This window comes from Columba livia, chromosome 11 (genome assembly GCF_036013475.1).
Source record: "Columba livia isolate bColLiv1 breed racing homer chromosome 11, bColLiv1.pat.W.v2, whole genome shotgun sequence".
Taxonomy (NCBI): Eukaryota; Metazoa; Chordata; class Aves; order Columbiformes; family Columbidae; genus Columba; species Columba livia.
The window spans coordinates 5,699,099-5,712,138 of NC_088612.1; the positions used below are offsets into that span (position 1 = coordinate 5,699,099).

General features: G+C 46.7%; 1 protein-coding gene across 6 annotated transcripts in view; it reads left to right on the forward strand.

Annotated features, from left to right (window-relative positions):
* Window positions 1-13,040, forward strand: part of NTRK3 (neurotrophic receptor tyrosine kinase 3) — a 209,039-nt gene that overhangs the window by 110,701 nt on the left and 85,298 nt on the right. For all 6 annotated transcript variants that reach the window (XM_065076578.1, XM_065076575.1, XM_065076576.1 and 3 more), the window contains one exon: window positions 3,075-3,263. In XM_065076578.1, the coding sequence (XP_064932650.1) occupies window positions 3,075-3,263 (189 nt within the window). The remainder of the gene's footprint in view (window positions 1-3,074; window positions 3,264-13,040) is intronic.

Genomic DNA, 13,040 nt, shown 5'->3' on the forward strand with positions numbered 1-13,040 from the left:
AGCCTTGAGAATACAATTTATTTTGTTTTTTTTCAAGAGCTGGAGATACAGTCAGAGACAGTAAACTGTTCCTGGATTATTGCAAGGGTAGAATGTACTGTGCGTGGTGTACTGTCCCTGTGGTGTCAGGGCTGCAGCTGCCTTGGCAGTTCTTGGGTTTTGCAACTTTTACAGTAATGGAAAGGGATTGAGATGATGATGGAGCATCAGAGTTCTGCTCTAAGGCTTTTGAGGCTCAGTAGATCTTGTAAATGTCCAAACCTGGAAGCATTGACTTGAGCTGGATAACTAAGAGACTGAGTCCATTTACAGGACCCAGTGTTTTCTGGAGAATAGGAGTGAAATTGTGAATTGGCTGAGACGCAGTTACCTCCTACCCCATAGATCTTGGACAGGTTTGGGGAATGAAATTAGTCATAACTAGTCCTCCTAAGAAATGAGCTGTAGGAACAAACCTGTGGAGTGTTAAGAAGATCAGATTCTGGATCTGTTTATTGTCAAGGAAATTGCCATCAGAACATGGGGAACTAGATGCTGGTGGTTCTTAGTCTCACAAGTGCCTGATCTCTTTGATTGTGCCCTACCCATTTAGAGGTAGCCATGTCCTAACTTGTTTGTGCCAGAGGGACACTGTCGTGGTCTTTGTTCCCTAAAAATGAGATGCTGTGCCAGCAGAGACAGCAAGGGTTACCTGCTGGTAGGGCTTTGTGGGCCCCTGAGAGCTACATCCCCAGCAGGGTCTGTGCCAGCCTGGTGCATGTTCCATGGCTGGTTATGAAACCAACCATCTTCTTCCAGCACCAATGTTGTAGAAGAGATCTTTTTTTTGCTCATTGTCACGAAAGTGTGATTTCTGCTCTCAAAGGAAAGGACAACAAAGACTTCCTTCATATCATTCACTAGAGGGGCCTTTCATGTCCCACTGTCTGATTAGGTACCTTCCTTTGAAGCACCACCTTGTTTGCTTGGGGAAAGCAATAAGCCCTCAATAGCCTCTCCCACTACTCCACTGCAAGTGAGACCTTTATGGTCTCTCCTCAAATTATTTACACCAGTCTATACCAGCTGATATTTTTATGGCTTGTTTTGTGAACTGCATCTTGAAACGCAGAGTTCTCCCCTTCCCAGCACAGCAAGACCAGCCAGTGGCTCAGGGTACGACCAAAGGGACATGCGCACCGTGCAAAACCCAGCCCTTCTGGTTTGCATGCAGAGACTTGACAACGTGAAAGAACAAAAGTAATTCAAAGCAAAATTGCCTGTTTGCTTTTTGTGTTTGGAGAAATACAGTGTGCGTAGTCCCAACAGAGGCATCTTGCAGCAAGAGCTGAATTTTGCCTTTATGTCTCAAAAGCTGGAAGTCACGTGGGCCCGGGGAGTGACATAAAAAGCAAGAACCTGCCAGAAGGAATTCACAATAAAGGGAGAGACTTTTTTCCTTGTGACTAAAACACCTGTCACAGCTGCCAGGACTCTGCTAATTACACAATAACTTTATTACATCCTGCTTGGAAGACAAAACAATACTTGAAGCTCCAAAAAATGAACAGCTTTTAGACTAGATTAATGCAGGCAGGATGACTGCACAGAGCCAGTGTTTGCCCTGTCCTCCCAGGAGCTCTGGAGAGTAAAATGGCTTGAAGACTCCCCTCTTTGTTACTAGTGATACATAATATAGTAATTGTGCAATTAGAAATAGAGAGAGGCATTTTCTATGCAACGTAGGTAAAAGACAGGTTTCTCTGAATAGGGTTGAAGCCTTAATGCAGTATCTCTGCTCATTTTTGCTTGGGCTTCTGGTAGCCCCTAGTAGCATTCAGACAGGAGAAAAGGAGAGAATCTCTAGCTGAGTATGGTTTTTCTGCCCATGTGAATAGGTAAGGGAGGTCCTTGTGAAAGGTTGCAGCATGGTCCCCATATTGCCGAACTCCTCAGCATCCTGTGTTTACACACCATGAAAAGCTGCAGCATGGGTTAGAGGGTTTCACCTCATGATGGAGATGTTTGTGACATTGGTTTGCAGGTTGGATGAAAACAGATGGAAGTGGGGAATAATGTATTAAGGCCTGATGTCCCCTGAGGTTTTCCAGCCTCAGCAGCTGATAGCGAAGGCTGAAGTTAGGAGGTCTAAAAATAAAATAAAGCATAAGCCAAAACCAGGGTACAGATGAACTTTGTGAAGTAGCTCCATGTGGGAAACAGGTCTTGGCTCTCAGGTATGGATGCTCTTTCCTTCCTCATTTGATTTTTACCTATGGGAACAAGCTTGTCATTGGTTAGGGTAAGATTAGAACAGTGATGCCCTTGAGTGTAGACACTTGGGTGTAATGAGTCATGACAGGCACGGGAGGCTGAAGGAGCTGGAGCTTGGTTGCTGACTGGCCGTCTGCAGGAGGGAGATGCATGTTGGTGCATTTGATCATGCTGGTGTTTTGGGGGTCTGCTCCGTGGGTGTAGACAAGGATGTGTAAGTGGTTGCTGTGGGACTTGGGGAACAGACGTGGACTGGCCCAGGAGGGCTGTGCCTAGCTGTGGTGCTGGTGGATGCTGAGATGCTTGGGGAGTAGGAAGGTCTGTGCAGGTATCAGCCCAAGCAAAGGGCACTGTGTGTGTGCTCAGGTGAAACTGAACAATGGGAGACAAGATGGGTGACATGTATTCGGAAGGCAAATGGTTTTGAGGTGAAATAGAACTTTGGCTGTGATGTTTCTTCAGTCTAAGTTGGTTATGTACTCTGCCAAGTTCATGATGCCAGAGCATACAGGCACCACAGCAACCGATCTGTCTTGTGACAGCCCTAAGAGAGGACTTTGTGCAGGACTCATCTCTGCTGTGGTGTCGTCTGTAGCTACTTTAACCCCTGCAGGACTGTCAGCCTGGTACCCCAAAACCAGGAGAGTCTTCCCTGCTGTGTGAGCTGCCTGGGGACGGGCCAACTGCCAGGGGTGCCAAGACAGGCATCCCATGCAGAGGCTGGTGGTGACCCACTGCAGGAATCCATACCCACCTGGTCAGCAGCTCTTGAGGGTTCCTTTTTCCCTCTTGTGCCTGATGGATGTACATGGTGTTTGCAGGTCCTGTGGCAGTGATCAGCGGAGAGGAGGATTCAGCCAGTCCCCTCCATCACATCAACCACGGCATCACGACGCCCTCATCCCTGGACGCTGGCCCGGACACGGTGGTGATCGGCATGACCCGCATTCCTGTCATCGAGAACCCTCAGTACTTCCGACAAGGTCACAACTGCCACAAGCCAGACACGTGTGAGTGCCCGATCTGAGCGGAGCCCCCTGCGAGGACCAGGGGATGGGTTGGGGGGATGGGGGAAGGAGGGCAAGGAGGAAGAGGTTAAGAGGATGAGGAAGAAGAGAAAGAGGTTTTTAAGGAGAGTGGGTCTTGGTATGGTCCAGAAACCAAAGTGAATCTCAGGTCTCAGAAATCACAACATACATGTAGGTGCTTCCAGAGAAGATTTTCCACCCTCACCTTCACCTCCCTTCACCCTCCCTCCGCCACCCGCCAGTCACCTCCCCCGCTTGCCTGAAAATGCCATTCAAAGCCTGGCTCTACCTCTGAGCGTGAGGTCCTGGGTGTGGGCAAGAGCCACCTGGGAACGTGGGGATGGAAGTGACCCCTGCCTGGCTGGGGAAAGGACCTGCCTCCCCTTCCTCCTCCAGCAGTTTCCCAGCCATAGAGCTGCCTCCTTGGCTCCCTGCTGGGCCAGGGAGAAGCTCAGGACATGTGGCCATAGACGGGACAGATGCGTGGAGATGAAGAACAGGAGGCTTAGATGCTGGTTGCTTTGTTTTCATTGGCTTCTGTAAAGCTTTTGCAGCTTCTCTGTATAAACCTTGGTTGTGAACTGTGCTTATTAGGCTAGCAGGTGGTGATCAAGTGGTTCTCCTCATTTTGCATTCTTAAATTCTGAGCATAAAAGAAAAAAAGCATTGGTTAAAAGGATGCAGGGAGCGCTGCGCTGGAGTCACCTCTGCTTTTGCCTTGGCTGCTGCTAACTCCTGAGAGCAGGAGACATAACTCAGCCATGGAAACAGGGAGGAGATGGATCTTCCAACCTTCAGGAACTCATTCAGCACTAAGTGCTGGGCAGTGCTGGTCCCCAGCCACTGCTCCTTCCGTCAGGATGGGGAGCTGCAGCCACTGCTCCTGTGGGGGTGTCCCTGGGGCAGCCCTTTGTCATTGCGCTTCGCTTGCCAGAGTGATGGGGTGTACCCAATGAATGCCACACAGCTTTCCTTCGATTTTCATTTTAATGTGCTGAATTGGGTCTGTTTGTAGAGAGAGGGGAGGAGGAGGACGGTGATTAGGCAGGAGTGGAGAAGCTGAATGTAGCGTGTTTTTTCTGTGCCGTTAATTATATATTTTACATTTCGTATAGCACCTCATCTCAAAATGATTTACAAACTCCGATGGCTTGTGAGGGGGGGCTCCCCCGCTTTATCTTTTTCCTTTCCCTCCTGTGCTCTCTGTAATTTCTCCATGCGCCGACCATTTCAATACACGGGTGCCATTGCAGCTGTGCAATAGCAGAGCTTAAACCTCAAAATTTTGCCCTAAGTGTTTGCCCTGTGAGGCTTGTCAGAGCTGGGGAGAAGTCACTCACATCAGGAATTGGCCTCAGAAATTTCACAGGACTATTTGGTTAGGATCTGAAGAGTTCATAGAGATTCTTGGGGGTGGCATCTGGAGCCACTTCTCCCATGGAAGGTGCCATGGGGGAGAAATGCAGCGCTAGTGATAACTGCCACACTTGGAAATCTACAGCAAATTGCCACCTTTGAGCTCCAGGTTTCCCAGGGCTGGAAGGGGCTGAAACCAAACCCCACACACGGGCACTGCCCTTGGGTGCGAACAAGAGGCAAACCTCAGCTGCATGCTGGTGGGCTGAAAGCCCTTGTATTTTTTAGATTTGCTTGTCATTCACAGAGCAAAACCCAGGCTCTGAGACCTCAGGGAGGTTTGGATTTGTCATGTGTTTTGTATTTTAGTCCCCAAGACTTTATTTGGACAAAACTTCTGACTTCACTGGTGGCTTTGCTTGAGGCTGGAAAGTTTTATAATTCGCCTTTTAAATTAACCATGCTTTGGGGAGCTTTTGCTGTTTGATCTGGAGAATATTTGTTGTTCCTGTTCTCCCCATGGCTGTCATGCCAGAGGGTTTTTCTTTCCCCCTGTGCAGATCTTGGGCACAAACACTTCATTTGCTGTCACTTGTAGAGAGGGCAACTTCTCTGGGCCGGGGAGTGCCTTGATGCCCAGTTGAGCCTGTATTGATGCCAGCTGCGCTTCCCTCCTGTCACCCACCTCCCACAGAGCTGCTGTCCTGCTGTGAGCAAAGGTGCTCCCTGGCACCAGCATCTCTCCTTTGCACTAAGATGTTGCTAGAGCAACATCTTCAGCAAGCAATTTGTCTCTTTATGATGAAGCTTTTCTCCTTCCTCCCTCCTGCAAGCATCCCTGTGCTCTTCGATGTTGTACGGGTTGAGGACGTGCCGATACCCATTACTGTGCTGCAATGAGGAGAGCAAACTCTATATGCTTAATGCAGTATTAATAGTACATTGATGTGATATAGATTTCTGTCACCCTCTATACTAGCAAACATCGCTTATCACGCAGGGATGACAGATGTTTATTCCCAGCCACTTAGCTCTGCATAATGGAATTGCAGCTAAAATATGGAGAGCAGCTCCCTGCCCTCAGAGCTGCAGCCCCTCTCGCTCTCGCTGTGCAATGCTGTCCTGTGGGCTCTTCTCAGTAATATGTCCTTGAGGAGACAGGGATGTGCTCCTCCTTGGAGATGTGCTGTGCTCCCACCGATGGGATGACGGGAACAGCAGCCAGCTCTCAGCTCTGACTCACTGGGATTTGTGCAGTTGCCTCTCTGTGCAGGAGGGTCAAGTTTGGCTCAGGGTCCTCTTCCCCTTCCCAGCTGAGGGCTACTCAAAGAGCCATGGAAGAAACTGCATCGCCTTGTTTTCTCATGATGAAGCACCGAGTCTTTGATAAGACATTCCCTGTGTCTTTATGCTGTAACTCCACAGCACAATGGACAACACTGGAGTTTGCAATGAGTCCTCCTTCCAGCTAACCTCAGCCCTACCTGGAGGGTTAAGCGAAGACCTTGACAATGGGGACACTCCAACCACAAACTAATTTCAGAAGAATAAGCTAAAATAGTCTTTTTCTCCCCATCTTTTTTGCATGGAAGAGAAACCAAGTGGCATATATGCTTGGTAGATGTCAGCAGGAGGAGCGACAGGTTGTGGTGAGTTTGCAGCCCTCTATATTTGGAAATAAACAGATGAGAGGAGAAGAACGGGACTTGTGGAGCAAGCACTTTAGACAGAATATGTGAAGAGGAGATAGAGCGTAGGACCACATCGCTTCCACTTATGGTTTTAGTAATGGAAAACATGATCTACCTTCGTTTGTGTCCAGAAAATGGCGATCAATGCTTCTGGGCAGAAAAGTCAACTCATTACAACAGATCACTTCTGAGAGTAGAAAAACAAGGAGCATCAGCTTGAAATAAGTTCATGAGGCTGCTGGTAGGGCATAATTTTCATATACATGCTTTTTGGCAGTAACAGCAACTTGTAACCTTAGCTCCATCTCCTGATGTTCAGGATTCAAATTTGCAAAATGGGTAATTATGAGTAGCTGGAGGTTTTTTGTGGTGAAAGACTGGTAATGTTTCAGAAGAAACATTTTGGAAGATTGTTTTACTTTAATAGAAGTAATTTGTTATCAGCACAATGCATCAGATGGAGATTAGTTCCTGGATATAATCTCTCAAGCTTTACTCAAATGTCACAGCACAATTTTGCAGTTGTTCCATTTCCTTGTATTTCTTGTCCGACCAAAAAGCTGATCTCAAGAATTACAACAGTCAGAGAAAAAGATCCAAACCTCAATGGAGAAAATGTATCCAGGGGGCAGATCTTTTGCAGGTCCCTGTCTGCCTCCCAGCAGTGGATGCTCGGGTCCCACCAGTGCTGTGAAGCCAGAATTTTGGGACAAGTGGTTTGATTTTTGGTGAAGGTTGTTGCCCGACACGACCAGTGCTGGCTGTGTTTTCCAGGACGGGGATATGTTCTCCACACCGGTGGAGCAGCCATCCTTCCGTAGAGTCCTAATGAGCGGTTTTTTTCAACCTCATTTATTACAGGCTGCCCTGACATAATTACATAGTCGAAGTTAGTAATTACATGTATTCATGCTAATTAAGTAATTAGATATAATTACACTAACTGTAAATACATGGTAATCGGCTAAAAAGAAGTACTTCAGAAAAAAAACAAGGCAAATCACACAATAAAAGCGCCATCAGCACTCTTTCACTCAACACCCTGCCTTTATCTTCTATTGCTGTGCAGTTTAAAAGGAACATTGTGGTCATTTCAAAAATCATATTTTTTAAACAAATAGTTTTCCTTATGCCTGCTTCTAATAGGGCTTGAAAACAAAAATGGAAAGGATGTTTACCATTGCCACTGTAATTTGTTTTTTGTTTTTGTTAGCCTAGAGTGTTTTGTTCATCCTGGGCATGGGAAGCTAAAAAGTATGCAGCATTTCTATTTTTGGTCAGTTCATGTTCCCATTTTTGCCAAAACAACAACATGAAAATAAAGCCATAAATGCTGCTAAAAAAGAAAACTGAACCTGTTGGTAATGGAAAAGAGAAACTTCCCCCCTTTTTTCTATCCTCAGGGATAAGAGGATTTCTTAATCATTATTTTCGTGTAATATAAATGTGGAGCACAGTGTGAAGTGACAGCAACACTCTGCTGCCCAGTGCCCAGCCTGGGGGCGAGCTACAGAGGTCTCAATCCCTCCTACCAGTCTCTGCTGCTCCTTCCATTCCTCCAGACTTCTCTTTTCCTCTGCGTTCCTTTCACATGAAAGCTCCAGGCTCTTCTCCAGCAGGACTCAATGCCCATTCTCCGAAGTAGGCATTTGTGGGTTGAGATTCTTCTGCACTGGGGCTTCTCACTGTCTTATGGTCTTGTCCTTCTCAATCAGCCCATATAAGACACTCTGAGGATTTAATGACGACCCACAAGTAGCTGCATATTCATTGACATGTGTTTTGCTACTTTTTCTGTGTCTCCTTATTTGTACTAGCAAAGCTTGGGCTTCTGGCTTGGGTCTGTGGAAAAGCCCTGACCTAAATGCTCAGCTGCTAGCAGGTAGAAGGCATTGGAGGTCCCCACAATGACCTTCTGCCTCCAAATTTCTCTTTCTTCTGGTTTGTGGTTGCCTATCATAGATACTGCTCTGAGCTCCAAGTGCTCTGCTATGAATGTCCTGCAAAAAGTTTGGATGTTGAAGAAACCCTGCAGGCTCTGGCTGGCTGCTTCCAGAGCAGATGTTACAGGTACCTGGAGAACAGTGTGAGCAACAACAGTTACATCTTCTGTCACCCCCCCAGGGCAGGAATGAACTTCTCCTGTGCCCAGCATCGCCTTCGCATCCCCTTGCTCAGGCTGCAACATCTGACTAACAGGAGATCCTATGGCCAGTGGGACTTGATCCAACCTGCTCAGCTCTTCCCAGCCCTCTCAGCTGTTTTTTCTCACTTGTGGCTATTTTATGCTCTGCAATGTTTCATCCAGCTTCAAAAGAGCAAATGGAAGAAACCTCCTCATTTTCTGAAACTCAGAAGTCCAACCTGCATTTGTAGAGGACAAATGCCCATCCCACCTGTACTTTTGAGTTGCAACCTCATACTCAGTAAGTCAATCTTCAGACCTTCTTACCAGGATGGTGTTACAGAAATGGGAGTTTTTCAGGCTGTCTTGGAAAGGCTGATAGAGTTATTGCATATACCTTGCCCCACTGCCATCTCTGCAGGTGGTGTCTGTATGGCTGTATCCAGAGAAAGAAAAGCAGCATGGGAAGGTGGGAAATGTGTCTCTGCCTGTTACCAGCAGCGCAGCCCTGCCATGCTCTGGGTGCAGTGTGCACAGCAACTTGGTTTGAACACAAGTTGTTTACCTGCTGCAGCTGCTTGGGCTTTAGATTCCATCTCTGCTACTTTTGTGTGCGTTTACCAAAAATATTTGTAGCAACATCCAAGATCAAAGTGGCCTGAGAAGACTCCAGCCCTGGTGCAGGCAATGATGCTGGCAGCACAGCTGGTACTGGGTGATGACACACCGGGCAGGGATATTTCTGGAGATTGGGATCCATTAGGAAGAGAAACCTTTAAATCAAGGAAGAACATGGCTTTGGGCTATAACATTGACCTGCTTCCAAGGACCGTCCTGGTGGTGGAAATACTCCTGGATACAGACAGCAAGTGGACAGGGTGGCGCTTTCTCATGCAAAACTCTGCCTTCTCCTCTGGCCCAAAAACACCTCTGGATGGACCCTTTAATCCCGGTGTCTGTGAAGGCAGCGAGCAGCGTTGGCTTACCTGGGGTGATTTCAGAAAGGGAGCCTGTGATGCGTAAACTATCAAACACTTAACAAGCCAGATGATGGAAGGTCCTGAGCTGGTTTCCTCCTGGATTTGGAGAGGCTCTAGCACAGCAGACTGCTTGTGCTGCCTGGCAGCCTCGTCCCCATGTCAAACAGGTTGGACCAAACTGCCCAAGACATGCACCTTCTCATGGAGGATGTGTATGTGCACTCTTGATACTCAGACTTGCATCCAGCCCCCTGCTTATGTAGGGGTTCGTGCACCCTCTCATCGCTTTTGCAGCATCCCCTGGCCCCCACACCCACACCACCCTGGATACATGGGTACATGTTCCCCACTCGCTCACCTGTGCACCGTGGGTTGGACATATAATAAAACCCTTGCTGAATCAGTTCTCCATCATTCCCCATGGCACAGCTTCCTGCATGGTGACACCGATCACCCGATCATCTCTGCCTCATGACTGAAGCTGCTGAAGCACATGTGGACTTCTGCTGAGCACCCTCCCAGCTCTACCTTTCCTTAGCAAAGCCAGGAATGCCATGATGCTCCTGGCTGGGCAGTTCCCCTGCCGGGGATTGCCTGAAGCCGTCAAAGATAGTTGCATTTCTAGTTTCTAGTGAGTGTTCAGGGCTTAGCAGCACAAGGGTGTTTCTCACCTGTGGTCTGGCATGAGTCAAGACTAGCCATAACAAAGTGAGAGAAAAGGAGTGGGATGAAATGGGGATAAAGTGTGTTTTCATTCCCTACATTATTTGCCATGTGTTCAGATACTGGTGCTTCTCTACAGTTGTGGTTGTAGTGCTCTTGACCCCACAGTGCTCTTAAATCTGAAAGATGTGTCCATGCCAAAGGAAGGAGGGCTCTGTTCTTCAGCCAGTGCTCCTTATTCCCAGGGCTTCGTCCCTACAAGACAAGAGATAGCAACAGGCTGCATGACGTGAGGCTACTGCAGACTCGGGTAGCCCCAATGCCCAGCGTATGATGTGGATTCAAGAGTAGTCTCCTAAGGGTCCATTGATTGTGTGAATTTTGCTGTGGGTTGCTTTAAAAATAGTTGGTGTCTGTGCGTGTGTGTGGCTAGAGTTGTTGTACTGATTTCTTTTGGCCTTCAGTTAAATATTTGTTGTGCCTTTTAATGAGTTTACTGTGGCTTATGACGCTTGACTGTTGGGACATACCTGCAGGCTGGGGTAGCTCTGTGTTCCTGGGACAAGGGGTTTGTACCCATGGGGTACCCCTCAAGGCACCAGGAGCTCACAGTCTGCACAGACATTGTGTTGTGACTTTTTCTAATCTAATCAGGATGGTTTTCAGGTTTAAAATCAAGCTCTCAGAAGTGTATGGGGATTCATCATGGTCAGACAGGAGCTGTGTCTCTGGTTAGAAGATTGCAGGTTCTCATTGTTTGTTCATTGTCTGGTTAAATTAAGATTCCTAATTAAAGATAGCTGGTATTGTTTAGGAGTTGGAGTGGTTTTGCATGACCACACGTGCAGCAGGAACATTATTAGTAGCAGTGCACTGTGGGACAAGAAGTACAGCACAGGATCTAGCAGAGAAGCTGTACATCAGTAAAGGTTAAAAAAATAAAAACCTATATTGAGTGCTGCTTTTAGGCTAGATAGCCCCAAATACCCCTTTCAGTCCTGAAAACTGGGGAAAGACCCTTGTAAAAAGATATTCTGCCTAAAGAGCTTCTCATGACAAAGTGGGTTTTGTTTTCCCAGCATAGCATGGTTGCTGGCTCTGCGAGGTGTTGTGTGCAGGCAGGGATGGCTTGTGCCTCCTGGCAGCACAGCTCTCAGCTTCATGTATAATGTAACAATAAGACAGAAATTGTCATTTTTAGTTGCTGAACGTTTCCAGTCTGCCTCAGCATCCTTCTGGCTGTCTTGCTCTCATCAGTTGTGGGTGTGAACAGGCAAGTGAGGTTCACCATCAGTTGGGTTGGTGGGATGGAGGAAGATGTTGCTGCTAATAGGAGAGCCAATTTACCGGTGTGGTCCTGAAGCCTTGACTGAAGCAGCTGTCTTGCACTGCTGTTAAGTGTAAAGTACTAACCTTGTTGAACTTGGCGTGATATACTGAAGTGAACAGACTGGGCTGAGAATTCAGCAAACCCATTTCCATGTGTAGCTGATGTGAGATTTGTATGCAAGTGTCTCAAGGTGAAAAGCACATTGGATTCACAGCATGTAAGGATTGCTCTCGATGCCTAGGCTTGTCTCCCATTAAGGCAGAGTTTATTGCATAATCCATTTTTAGATTCCTGCACACTCATTCCTAAACAGACTGCAAGTTACCTGATGCTGAACCCTGCTTGAATCTGTTTTTCGGGCCCCTTCTCCTTGGCCCTACCTAGATAAACCTGCTTAAAAGACAGGAGCAAATAATGACTCAGTGAAGGCATGAAAATTTCTGTATGTACCACATCAACAATCGGGCTGTCCTGCTGTCTGCAGCTAAACATGGTTAATACAGGATGCAGTACTCAAACTAAGCGATAACTTACATTCATGTATACCCAGCTTTTCCTAATGTTCGTTCCACGTTCCTATTTGTTGCTGACGTTGCGGCAGTACCTGCATCTCTCTGCCACAGTTGTGGGTCGGCAAAAATGTCACACTTTTCTTACAGCCCTACTAACCTTTTTTTTCCCCTCTATGAATCAGAGCACTGAGTCTGAAGGTTACCGTGCCTACCTATTTTTCTGTATTTAGATGTATCAAATATATATGTTGGATCTACTTCAAATGTAGTATTTTACAGTGTTTGGGTACCTGTTGTTTTATTGCTATTACATTTTAAGAGGCTTTACATCGTCCTTCACTGCCAGCCACCATACCTCCTTTTTTTCCCCTTGTGAGGGAGAAGGGATCTATTTAATTATTTTTCCCTACAATCATCTCTGAAATTCAGGACAAGCAGTTTCCCTGTCTCCCATAAGTGTGACTAGGAGACAAAGCAGCTAGGTCTCCTAAGTATATATGGCAAATCTTCAATTAGAAGAAAATACTGGAACAAAATGACTTCAGACTTTGTTTCCCTTCCCCCAGCCTTTCCCACCCATCTACCTCCCTCTTGCAGGATTAAGCTGAGCTAATCCTCAGATGAGCAAGATCTTTGGGAAAGCAAAGAAGTGAAGTAAAACCAAGGGAGGAGAAAGAAAAATCCTTCACACTCAACACTAATAAGGAAATTACAGGCGTCCTACATTATGAATTGGATGAATTTTTAATGGTTAGAAATGCAGTTGATTTATAATGCATCCATCCTGGACTGCAGGGACTGTTGCCAGCTACTAAATAAAAGACAGACCCTTTGTATTAAAAATATCAGTCATTTTACATATCTGCAATGTAATTGATGTGGAGCATTGAGCAAGTGGAGATGATGGCCATCAGGTGTATACCAAAACAAAGGACCTCATGCTTCAAGCAATACCCGAGGTCTTGATACACTAGAACGTTGCAGCCCAATCTTCAGATCTTCTCTTGGATGGGCTACAGCTTCTGCTCTATGCTATTGCTCGCAATCCAAGACCAAAAGAAATAAAAAACTTGGCAAAAGGCTCAATGATTTTGAAAGTTCA